The sequence below is a fragment of the Oncorhynchus keta genome, chromosome 30 (genome assembly GCF_023373465.1).
Source record: "Oncorhynchus keta strain PuntledgeMale-10-30-2019 chromosome 30, Oket_V2, whole genome shotgun sequence".
Lineage (NCBI taxonomy): Eukaryota > Metazoa > Chordata > Actinopteri > Salmoniformes > Salmonidae > Oncorhynchus > Oncorhynchus keta.
In genome coordinates this window covers 30955318-30967794 of record NC_068450.1, presented here as the reverse complement: position 1 = coordinate 30967794, position 12477 = coordinate 30955318, and the positions used below count along the sequence as shown (strand labels likewise).

Sequence of the window (12477 nt, the reverse complement as noted above, 5' to 3'; positions counted from 1 at the left end):
GTCTGATTCTGTGACGCTCCCTGAGTCAAAAACACAAGTTTATTTATTCCCCAACTCCAGCACTCCCCCTCCCTTCCTCCAGCCTCTCATTCATTAGTCTCTTTTTTCAAACTCAGATTCACCCGTGGAGGGAGAGAGACATCTAGTGTCCGTTTTTTTTAAAGTTGAAAATCACAAACTTGATTCCTGTGCGATATTGTCATGAAAATGCATCAGACTGAAGACCCCTTAACTTCATGTTGTTTGTTTAACCATCTGTCTGTTGTCCGTCCGCCTGTGTGTGTGTGTGTGTGTGTGTGTGTGTGTGTGTGTGTGTGTGTGTGTGTGTGTGTGTGTGTGTGTGTGTGTGTGTGTGTGTCAGAGTCAGTCACTGTCACTTTTTGACATTCTAGACATTCCCAGTGTTCCCAGCCAAGCATCAGTGTTCTCGCTCTCATCAACACATCACTTTCTCTCCCACTAATTTCTATGCCCCTCCCCCACCATATCTCTTGCTCTATCATTTACAAACAATATTCCTCTCTCCCATCATGGTTCAGCTCCATCGTGTTCAGAGTAAGGTTAGCAGGAGAGAAGTGATTCATAGACACTGCCACGTGGGGAGGTCAGGGACACAGCCAGGCTGAGAGAGGTGGAGGGTGAGAGGGATGGAGGGTGAGGTTAGCAGGAGAGAGGTGATTCATAGACACTGCCACGTGGGGAGGTCAGGGACACAGCCAGGCTGAGAGAGGTGGAGGGTGAAGGGGGATGGAGGGTGAGGTTAGCAGGAGAGAGGTGATTCATAGACACTGCCACGTGGGGAGGTCAGGGACACAGCCAGGCTGAGAGAGGTGATTCATAGACACTGCCACGTGGGGAGGTCAGGGACACAGCCAGACTGAGAGAGGTGATTCATAGACACTGCCACGTGGGGAGTTCAGGGACACAGCCAGGCTGAGAGAGGTGGAGGGCGAGGGGGATGGAGAGCAAGGGGATGGAGAGCAAGGGGGATGGAGAGCAAGGGGATGGAGAGCACTGGGGGATGGGAGGTCAGGGGACACAGCCAGGATGGAGGCAAGGGGGATGAGGGCAAGGGGGATGGAGGGCACGGGGATGGAGAGCAAGGGGATGGAGAGCAAGGGGATGGAGAGCAAGGGGATGGAGAGCAAGGGGATGGAGAGCAAGGGGATGGAGAGCAAGGGGATGGAGAGCAAGGGGGATGGAGAGCAAGGGGGATGGAGAGTAAGGGGGATGGAGGGTGAGGAGGATGGAGAGTAAGGGGATGGAGGGTGAGGGGGATGGAGAGTAAGGGGGATGGAGAGTAAGGGGGATGGAGAGTAGGGGGATGGAGAGTAAGGGGATGGAGAGTAAGGGGATGGAGAGTGAGGGGGATGGAGAGTAAGGGGGATGGAGAGTAAGGGGATGGAGAGTAAGGGGGATGGAGGGTGGAGGGGGATGGAGAGTAAGGGGATGGAGGGTGAGGGGGGATGGAGAGTGAGGGGGATGGAGAGTGAGGGGATGGGAGTAAGGGGGATGGAGAGTAAAGGGGATGGAGAGTAAGGGGGATGGAGAGTAAGGGGATGGAGAGTAAGGGGATGGAGAGTAAAGGGGATGGAGAGTAAGGGGGATGGAGAGTAAGGGGGATGGAGGGTAAGGGGATGGAGAGTAAGGGGGATGGAGAGTGAGGGGGATGGAGAGTGAGGGGGATGGAGAGTGAGGGGGATGGAGAGTGAGGGGGATGGAGGGTGAGGGGGATGGAGGGTGAGGGGGATGGAGGGTGAGGGGGATGGAGAGTAAGGGGGATGGAGAGTAAGGAGGGTGAGGGGGATGGAGGGTGAGGGGATGGAGTGTGAGGGGGATGGAGTGTGAGGGGGATGGAGGGTAAGGGGGATGAGAGTAAGGGGATGGAGTGTGAGGGGATGGAGGGTAAGGGGGATGGAGGGTGAGGGGGATGGAGTGTAAGGGGGATGGAGGGTGAGGGGGATGGAGGGTGAGGGGGATGGAGGGTGAGGGGGATGGAGGGTGAGGGGGATGGAGGGTGAGGGGGATGGAGGGTGAGGGGGATGGAGGGTGAGGGGGATGGAGGGTGAGGGGGATGGAGGGTGAGGGGGATGGAGGGTAAGGGGGATGGAGTGTGAGGGGGATGGAGTGTAAGGGGGATGGAGGGTGAGGGGGATGGAGTGTAAGGGGGATGGAGGGTGAGGGGGATGGAGGGTGAGGGGGATGGAGTTTAAGGGGGATGGAGGGTGAGGGGGATGGAGTGTAAGGGGATGGAGTGTGAGGGGGATGGAGGGTAAGGGGGATGGAGAGTGAGGGGGATGGAGGGTGAGGGGGATGGAGTGTAAAGGGGGATGGAGGGTGAGGGGATGGAGTGTAAGGGGATGGAGGGTGAGGGGGATGGAGGGTGAGGGGGATGGAGTGTAAGGGGATGGAGGTGAGGGGGATGGAGTGTAAGGGGGATGGAGTGTGAGGGGATGGAGTGTAAGGGGATGGAGTGTGAGGGGATGGAGGGTAAGGGGATGGAGTGTGAGGGGGATGGAGTGTAAGGGGGATGGAGGGTAAGGGGGATGGAGTGTAAGGGGGATGGAGTGTGAGGGGGATGGAGGGTAAGGGGGGTGGAGTGTGAGGGGGATGGAGAGTAAGGGGGATGGAGGGTGAGGGGGATGGAGGGTAAGGGGGATGGAGTGTGAGGGGGATGGAGGGTAAGGGGGATGGAGTGTAAGGGGGATGGAGTGTGAGGGGGATGGAGGGTAAGGGGGAAAGCACTGCAACAGAATCCATTCTAGGAACACTGGAGCAGAAACACTGACATCTAAACTCACATCTATGTATGTGTGAGTGATTCTAGGAAACTGCATCATCTATGTATGTGTGAGTGATTCTAGGAAACTGCATCATCTATGTATGTGTGAGTGATTCCAGGAAACTGCATCATCTATGTATGTGTGAGTGATTCTAGGAAACTGCATCATCTATGTATGTGTGAGTGATTCCAGGAAACTGCATCATCTATGTATGTGTGAGTGATTCCAGGAAACTGCATCATCTATGTATGTGTGAGTGATTCCAGGAAACTGCATCATCTATGTATGTGTGAGTGATTCTAGGAAACTGCATCATCGATGTATGTGTGAGTGATTCCAGGAAACTGCATCATCTATGTATGTGTGAGTGATTCTAGGAAACTGCATCATCTATGTATGTGTGAGTGATTCTAGGAAACTGCATCATCTATGTATGTGTGAGTGATTCTAGGAAACTGCATCATCTATGTATGTGTGAGTGATTCTAGGAAACTGCATCATCTATGTATGTGTGAGTGATTCTAGGAAACTGCATCATCTATGTATGTGTGAGTGATTCTAGGAAACTGCATCATCTATGTATGTGTGAGTGATTCTAGGAAACTGCATCATCTATGTATGTGTGAGTGATTCTAGGAAACTGCATCATCTATGTATGTGTGAGTGATTCTAGGAAACTGCATCAGTTAAACTTCTAAATAAAGACCACTGACAATAAGAGAAAGAAGAAAACTGTGTGAGTGACGGATATCTCTACAACTCCCCTCTGATCCCTCGCTCCAAAATGAAACACATCTGTCTCTGGGGTCACGAGTATATTTCTGGATCTAAGAGGTGAAGCTGCTCATTTCCATTCAAATGGCGTCTTTTGCATGTATTCATTTCACAGCTTTGAATTTATGTACTGAAAAAACACAGAGAGAGAGAGAGAAAGAAAGAGAAAGAGAGAGCGCGCGAGAGAGAGAGCAAGAGAGAGCGCGCGAGAGAGAGAGCAAGAGAGAGAGCGCGAGAGAGCGCGCGAGAGAGAGAGCGAGCGAGAGAGCGAGCGAGAGAGCGAGCGAGAGAGCGAGCGAGAGAGCGAGCATGAGACAGAGCGAGCATGAGACAGAGCGAGCGAGACAGAGCGAGCGAGACAGAGCGAGCGAGACAGAGCGAGCGAGACAGAGCGAGCGAGAGAGCGAGACAGAGCGAGCGAGAGAGCGAGCAAGAGTCAGAGCGAGCGAGAGAGCGAGCAAGAGACAGAGCGAGCAAGAGAACGAGCAAGAGACAGAGCGAGCGAGAGAGCGAGCAAGAGACAGAGCGAGCGAGAGAGCGAGCAAGAGACAGAGCGAGCGAGAGAGCGAGCAAGAGACAGAGCGAGCGAGAGAGCGAGCAAGAGACAGAGCGAGCGAGAGAGCGAGCAAGAGACAGAGCGAGCGAGAGAGCGAGCAAGAGACAGAGCGAGCGAGAGAGCGAGCAAGAGACAGAGCGAGCGAGAGAGCGAGCAAGAGACAGAGCGAGCGAGAGAGCGAGCAAGAGACAGAGCGAGCAAGAGACAGAGCGAGCGAGAGAGCGAGCAAGAGACAGAGCGAGCGAGAGAGCAAGAGACAGAGCGAGCGAGAGAGCAAGAGACAGAGCGAGCGAGAGAGCAAGAGACAGAGCGAGCGAGAGAGCAAGAGACAGAGCGAGCGAGAGAGCAAGAGACAGAGCGAGCGAGAGAGCAAGAGACAGAGCGAGCGAGAGAGCAAGAGACAGAGCGAGCGAGAGAGCAAGAGACAGAGCGAGCGAGAGTGCAAGAGACAGAGCGAGCGAGAGTGCAAGAGACAGAGCGAGCGAGAGTGCAAGAGACAGAGCGAGCGAGAGTGCAAGAGACAGAGCGAGCGAGAGTGCAAGAGACAGAGCGAGCGAGAGTGCAAGAGACAGAGCGAGCGAGAGTGCAAGAGACAGAGCGAGCGAGAGTGCAAGAGACAGAGCGAGCGAGAGTGCAAGAGACAGAGCGAGCGAGAGAGCGAGCCAGAGCAAGAGCCAGAGCGAGCGAGAGAGCAAGAGTCAGAGCGAGCGAGAGAGCAAGAGCCAGAGCGAGCCAGATCGAGAGAGAGCCAGATCGAGAGAGAGCCAGATCGAGAGAGAGCCAGATCGAGAGAGAGAGAGAGAGAGACAGATCGAGAGAGAGAGAGAACAAGAGAGAGACAGATCAAGAGAGAGACAGATCAAGAGAGAGACAGATCGAGAGAGAGCCAGATCGAGAGAGAGCCAGATCGAGAGAGAGAGAGAGCCAGATCGAGAGAGAGCCAGAGAGAGCCAGATCTAGAGAGAGCCAGAGAGAGCGAGAGTGCAAGAGACAGAGCGAGCGAGAGTGCAAGAGACAGAGCGAGCGAGAGTGCAAGAGACAGAGCGAGCGAGAGTGCAAGAGACAGAGCGAGCGAGAGTGCAAGAGACAGAGCGAGCGAGAGTGCAAGAGACAGAGCGAGCGAGAGTGCAAGAGACAGAGCGAGCGAGAGTGCAAGAGACAGAGCGAGCGAGAGTGCAAGAGACAGAGCGAGCGAGAGTGCAAGAGACAGAGCGAGCGAGAGTGCAAGAGACAGAGCGAGCGAGAGTGCAAGAGACAGAGCGAGCGAGAGAGCGAGCCAGAGCAAGAGCCAGAGCGAGCGAGAGAGCAAGAGTCAGAGCGAGCGAGAGAGCAAGAGCCAGATCGAGAGAGAGCCAGATCGAGAGAGAGCCAGATCGAGAGAGAGCCAGATCGAGAGAGAGAGAGAGAGAGAGAGAGAGACAGATCAAGAGAGAGACAGATCAAGAGAGAGACAGATCAAGAGAGAGCCAGATCGAGAGAGAGAGAGAGCCAGATCGAGAGAGAGCCAGATCGAGAGAGAGCCAGATCGAGAGAGAGCCAGAGAGAGCCAGATCGAGAGAGAGCCAGATCGAGAGAGCCAGATCGAGAGAGAGAGAGCCAGATCGAGAGAGAGAGAGCCAGATCGAGAGAGAGAGAGCCAGAGCGAGAGAGAGAGAGCCAGATCGAGAGAGAGAGAGAGAGAGCCAGATCGAGAGAGAGCCAGATCGAGAGAGAGCCAGATCGAGAGAGAGCCAGATCTAGAGAGAGCCAGAGAGAGCCAGATCTAGAGAGAGCCAGATCTAGAGAGAGAGAGAGCCAGAGAGAGCCAGATCTAGAGAGAGAGAGCCAGATCGAGAGAGAGCCAGAGAGAGCCAGATCGAGAGAGAGCCAGAGAGAGCCAGATCGAGAGAGAGCCAGAGAGAGCCAGATCGAGAGAGAGCCAGAGAGAGCCAGATCTAGAGAGAGCCAGAGAGAGCCAGATCTAGAGAGAGCCAGAGAGAGCCAGATCTAGCCAGAGAGAGCCAGATCTAGAGAGAGCCAGAGAGAGCCAGATCTAGCCAGAGAGAGCCAGATCTAGAGAGAGCCAGAGAGAGCCAGATCTAGAGAGAGCCAGATCGAGAGAGAGCCAGATCGAGAGAGAGAGAGAGAGAGAGAGAGAGACAGATCAAGAGAGAGACAGATCAAGAGAGAGACAGATCAAGAGAGAGCCAGATCGAGAGAGAGAGAGAGCCAGATCGAGAGAGAGCCAGATCGAGAGAGAGCCAGATCGAGAGAGAGCCAGAGAGAGCCAGATCGAGAGAGAGAGAGCCAGATCGAGAGAGCCAGATCGAGAGAGAGAGAGCCAGATCGAGAGAGAGAGAGCCAGATCGAGAGAGAGAGAGCCAGATCGAGAGAGAGAGAGCCAGATCGAGAGAGAGAGAGAGAGAGACAGATCGAGAGAGAGCCAGATCGAGAGAGAGCCAGAGAGAGCCAGATCGAGAGAGAGCCAGAGAGAGCCAGATCTAGAGAGAGAGCCAGAGAGAGCCAGATCTAGAGAGAGAGAGCCAGAGAGAGCCAGATCTAGAGAGAGAGAGCCAGATCGAGAGAGAGCCAGAGAGAGCCAGATCGAGAGAGAGCCAGAGAGAGCCAGATCGAGAGAGCCAGAGAGAGCCAGATCGAGAGAGAGCCAGAGAGAGCCAGATCGAGAGAGAGCCAGAGAGAGCCAGATCGAGACAGAGAGAGCCAGATCTAGAGAGAGCCAGAGAGAGCCAGATCTAGCCAGAGAGAGCCAGATCTAGAGAGAGCCAGAGAGAGCCAGATCTAGAGAGAGCCAGAGAGAGCCAGATCGAGAGAGAGAGAGCCAGATCAAGAGAGAGAGAGCCAGATCGAGAGAGAGAGAGCCAGATCGAGAGAGAGAGAGCCAGATCGAGAGAGAGAGAGCCAGATCGAGAGAGAGAGAGCCAGATCGAGAGAGAGAGAGCCAGATCGAGAGAGAGAGCCAGATCGAGAGAGAGAGCCAGATCGAGAGAGAGAGAGAGAGAGACAGAGAGAGACAGATCTAGAGAGAGCCAGAGAGAGCCAGATCGAGAGAGAGAGCCAGATCGAGAGAGAGAGCCAGATCGAGAGAGAGCCAGAGAGAGCCAGATCGAGAGAGAGCCAGAGAGAGCCAGATCTAGAGAGAGCCAGAGAGAGCCAGATCTAGAGAGAGCCAGAGAGAGCCAGATCTAGCCAGAGAGAGCCAGATCTAGAGAGAGCCAGAGAGAGCCAGATCTAGCCAGAGAGAGCCAGAGCCAGATCGAGAGAGAGAGAGCCAGATCGAGAGAGAGAGAGCCAGATCGAGAGAGAGAGAGCCAGATCGAGAGAGAGAGAGCAGATCAGAGAGAGAGAGAGAGCCAGATCGAGAGAGAGAGCCAGATCGAGAGAGAGCCAGATCGAGAGAGAGAGAGAGAGAGAGAGACAGAGAGAGCCAGATCTAGAGAGAGCCAGAGAGAGCCAGATCGAGAGAGAGAGCCAGATCGAGAGAGAGAGACAGATCGAGAGAGAGAGAGCCAGATCGAGAGAGAGAGAGAGCCAGATCGAGAGAGAGAGAGAGCCAGATCGAGAGAGAGAGAGAGCCAGATAGAGAGAGAGAGAGAGCCAGATCGAGAGAGAGAGAGAGCCAGATCGAGAGAGAGAGAGAGCCAGATCGAGAGAGAGAGAGAGCCAGATCGAGAGAGAGAGAGAGCCAGATCGAGAGAGAGAGAGAGCCAGATCGAGAGAGAGAGAGAGCCAGATCGAGAGAGAGAGAGCCAGATCGAGAGAGAGAGAGAGAGAGAGAGAGAGAGCCAGATCGAGAGAGAGCCAGATCGAGAGAGAGAGAGAGAGAGAGAGAGCCAGATCGAGAGAGAGCCAGATCGAGAGAGAGAGCCAGATCGAGAGAGAGCCAGATCGAGAGAGAGAGCCAGATCGAGAGAGAGAGCCAGATCGAGAGAGAGAGAGAGAGAGAGAGACAGATCGAGAGAGAGAGACAGATCGAGAGAGAGAGAGAGAGAGAGAGACAGATCGAGAGAGAGAGAGAGAGAGAGACAGAGAGAGAGAGAGAGAGAGAGAGACAGAGCGAGAGAGAGAGAGAGAGACAGATCGAGAGAGAGAGAGAGAGAGACAGATCGAGAGAGAGAGAGAGAGAGACAGATCGAGAGAGAGAGAGAGAGAGACAGATCGAGAGAGAGACAGATCGAGACAGATCGAGAGAGAGACAGATCGAGACAGATCGAGAGAGAGAGAGAGAGAGACAGATCGAGAGAGAGAGAGACAGATCGAGAGAGAGAGAGAGAGAGAGAGAGACAGATCGAGAGAGAGAGAGAGAGAGAGACAGATCGAGAGAGAGAGAGAGAGAGACAGATCGAGAGAGAGAGAGAGAGAGACAGATCGAGAGAGAGAGAGAGAGAGAGACAGATCGAGAGAGAGAGAGAGAGAGAGAGAGATCGAGAGAGAGAGAGAGAGAGAGACAGATCGAGAGAGAGAGAGAGAGAGAGAGAGATCGAGAGAGAGAGAGAGAGATGGAGAGACAGATCGAGAGAGAGAGACAGATCGAGAGAGAGAGAGAGACAGATCGAGAGAGAGAGAGAGAGACAGATCAGAGAGAGAGAGAGAGACAGATCGAGAGAGAGAGAGAGACAGATCGAGAGAGAGAGAGACAGATCGAGAGAGAGACAGATCGAGAGAGAGAGAGACAGATCGAGAGAGACAGATCGAGAGAGAGAGAGACAGATCGAGAGAGAGAGGGACAGATCGAGAGACAGATCGAGAGAGAGAGAGAGACAGATCGAGAGACAGATCGAGAGAGAGAGAGAGACAGATCGAGAGAGAGAGACAGATCGAGAGAGAGAGAGACAGATCGAGAGAGAGAGAGACAGATCGAGAGAGAGAGAGACAGATCGAGAGAGAGAGAGACAGATCGAGAGAGACAGATCGAGAGAGACAGATCGAGAGACAGATCGAGAGAGAGAGAGACAGATCGAGAGACAGATCGAGAGAGAGAGAGAGACAGATCGAGAGAGAGAGAGAGACAGATCGAGAGAGAGAGACAGATCGAGAGAGAGCCAGATCGAGAGAGAGCCAGATCGAGAGAGAGAGAGAGAGACAGATTGAGAGAGAGAGAGAGAGAGAGAGACAGATTGAGAGAGAGAGAGACAGATCGAGAGACAGATCGAGAGAGAGCGAGAGAGAGAGAGAGCGAGAGAGCGAGAGCGACAGATCGAGAGAGAGCGAGAGAGAGCGAGAGCGAGCGAGAGAGCGAGAGCGACAGATCGAGAGAGAGCGAGAGAGACAGATCGAGAGAGAGCGAGAGAGACAGATCGAGAGAGAGCGAGAGAGACAGATCGAGAGAGAGCCAGATCGAGAGAGAGCGAGAGACAGATCGAGAGAGCGCGAGAGAGACAGATCGAGAGAGCGCAAGAGAGACAGATCGAGAGAGACAGAGCGAGAGACAGATCGAGAGAGCGAGAGACAGATCGAGAGAGCGAGAGACAGATCGAGAGAGCGAGAGACAGATCGAGAGAGCGAGAGACAGATCGAGAGAGCGAGAGACAGATCGAGAGAGCGAGAGACAGATCGAGAGAGCGAGAGACAGATCGAGAGAGCGAGAGACAGATCGAGAGAGCGAGAGACAGATCGAGAGAGCGAGAGACAGATCGAGAGAGCGAGAGACAGATCGAGAGAGCGAGAGACAGATCGAGAGAGCGAGAGACAGATCGAGAGAGCGAGAGACAGATCGAGAGAGCGAGAGACAGATCGAGAGAGCGAGAGACAGATCGAGAGAGAGAGACAGATCGAGAGAGCGAGACAGATCGAGAGAGCGAGAGAAAAGGTTGCCTCCAGGTCATTACATCTATTCTGAGTCACATGGTGGTAGAGCAGAGACAGAAGGCCAGGGTCAGAGTAAAGGTTATTGGTGTGTGTACTTGTGTGAATTGGAAATCGGAGAGCGGGGAAATTGCCAGGGACAGCCATTTTGCTGGCGTCCCTCGAGCAATAAGTGCCTTGCTCAAGGGCACGAGAACAGAATTTTCACATTGTCGGCTCCTGGTGTGTGTGTGTGTGTGTGTGTGTGTGTGTGTGTGTGTGTGTGTGTGTGTGTGTGTGTGTGTGTGTGTGTGTGTGTGTGTGTGTGTGTGTGTGTGTGTGTGTACGTCCTTTCCCTTACCTGACCATGTAGTCGTTGCGGATCAGCAGCAAGTGCTGCATCAGAGACAGTAAGTGTGTTTCAGCCTTGGAGTCTTTGACGGTGTTCATCACGATCTGGAACACCTCCATCACGTCAGTAGGACCACACATTAAGGACAACAACCGCATGAGGGGTCAATGGAACATACATACTTCAGTCTCAATTTACCCTAGTACAACAAATTTGATCATTCAATGAGAAGAGGGGACGACGCAGAGGAGGGCACGCAGAGGAGGGCACGCAGAGGAGGGCACGCAGAGGAGGGGACGCAGAGGAGGGCACGCAGAGGAGGGCACGCAGAGGAGGGCACGCAGAGGAGGACACGCAGAGGAGGGCACGCAGAGGAGGGCACGAGAGGAGGGCACGCAGAGGAGGGGACGCAGAGGAGGGGACGCAGAGGAGGGCACGCAGAGGAGGGCACACAGAGGAGGGCACACAGAGGAGGGCACACAGAGGAGGGCACGCAGAGGAGGGCACGCAGAGGAGGACACGCAGAGGAGGACACGCAGAGGAGGGCACACAGAGGAGGACACACAGAGGAGGACACACAGAGGAGGACACACAGAGGAGGACACACAGAGGAGGACACACAGAGGAGGACACACAGAGGAGGACACACAGAGGAGGGCACACAGAGGAGGACACACAGAGGAGGACACACAGAGGAGGACACACAGAGGATGATGTATGTGCAGTTATCAATGTACATGAAATAATATACAAATGTAAAATCCTAAGAGCTCAAAGCTGTTTAACAGTTTGATACAACACGTTTTTTGATCAAATGATAGTTATAAACTAATAAGGAATGAACCGTGACCAAATGTGCCAGAACCAAGTCAATCAAGGTAAAAGAAAATCACTGTGGAAATGCTTGTGCTTTGTGTGAGAAAAGATGGCACCTTGGAGCCACCTGGTGGTGAAACAAAGGAATGAACATTAGAGGACAGTGACTTCCTGTGTAATAGGGGGGGCTAACTTAAGAAGGCACCCCATTCCTTATTAGGGCACTAAAGGCCCTGATAAACAGCAGGACGTTACAGGGAATAAGGTGCTATTTGATACAGCCATACAATAAACTCCTGTCACTGAGACAGCTGAACAAGCTGCCCTATATAGAGGGACGATTTGAGCCTCCCTGAAGAGGAAGGATATTCCATCTCAACGCGCACGTCATTGAGGCGGGCCTGGAGTTCTTCAGAATCATCCTCAGCCTGGTCGTCAAAAACACTGAGCTGCACCCTCAGCTCCTCATTCTCTATGGTCCGAATCTCCTACAGGAGAGACGGAAAGGAGGGTCAATACAAATCACCATACTTCTGAACATCAAGGTAAACATCAGTTTCCAATGGTTCAGAGTAAGTTTGAGAGTGAGTTAGTGTGTGTGTGTGTGTGTGTGTGTGTGTGTGTGTGTGTGTGTGTGTGTGTGTGTGTGTGTGTGTGTGTGTGTGTCTCACCGTCAGCAGGTCTCGTAGGCCCAGTCTCAGCAGTTCTGAGCGGATGTGGATCCTGTAGTCCAGCTCTTCTCCTCGACTGATGAGAGCGTTGATGAGTTGCATACAGCCATTCTTCAGGCCGATGTTGGGCTTGTTCATACCAGAGAGGAGTGGCTGAAACCTCTCAATGTCCTGCTTCTCTGCCTCCTCAGTGATAGCCTCCAGAACACGCTCATGACTACAGGGAGTCACACACATTAATACACTTGGAAACTCACACACACACACAGATTATACAAAAGATTAAGAACAGCTTCCCAATATGGAGTTGCACCCCCTTTTGCCTTCAGAACAGCCTCAACTCATCAGGACATGAACTCTACAAGGTGTCAAGTGTTCCACAGGGATGCTGGCCCAAACGACACCGCTGGTTCTGCTCACACTGCCCTACCCTATGCTCTGACCTCTTTCTCCCCTCTCTCTCCAGATGAAATCTCAGAGGCGTCTTGTGACGGCCGGCCGCCCAACAACCTGCCCGCTTGACCCTATCCCCTCCCTCTTCTCCAGACCATTTCCGGAGACCTTCTCCCTTACCTCACCTCGCTCATCAACTCATCCCTGACCGCTGGCTACGTCCCTCCCGTCTTCAAGAGAGCGAGAGTTGCACCCCTTCTGAAAAAACCTACACTCGATCCCTCCGATGTCAACAACTACAGACCAGTATCCCTTCTCTCTTTTCTCTCCAAAACTCTTGAGCGTGCCGTC

General features: G+C 53.5%; 1 protein-coding gene across 1 annotated transcript in view; it reads right to left on the bottom strand.

The window, feature by feature from the left end:
- Nucleotides 1-12477, bottom strand: part of LOC118380287 (protein diaphanous homolog 1-like) — a 75864-nt gene that overhangs the window by 26518 nt on the left and 36869 nt on the right. The window contains exons 7-9 of the mRNA XM_052487004.1: nt 11734-11950; nt 11432-11550; nt 10256-10372 (exon numbers count right to left, since the gene is read on the bottom strand). Of these exons, the coding sequence (XP_052342964.1) occupies nt 10256-10372; nt 11432-11550; nt 11734-11950 (453 nt within the window). The remainder of the gene's footprint in view (nt 1-10255; nt 10373-11431; nt 11551-11733; nt 11951-12477) is intronic.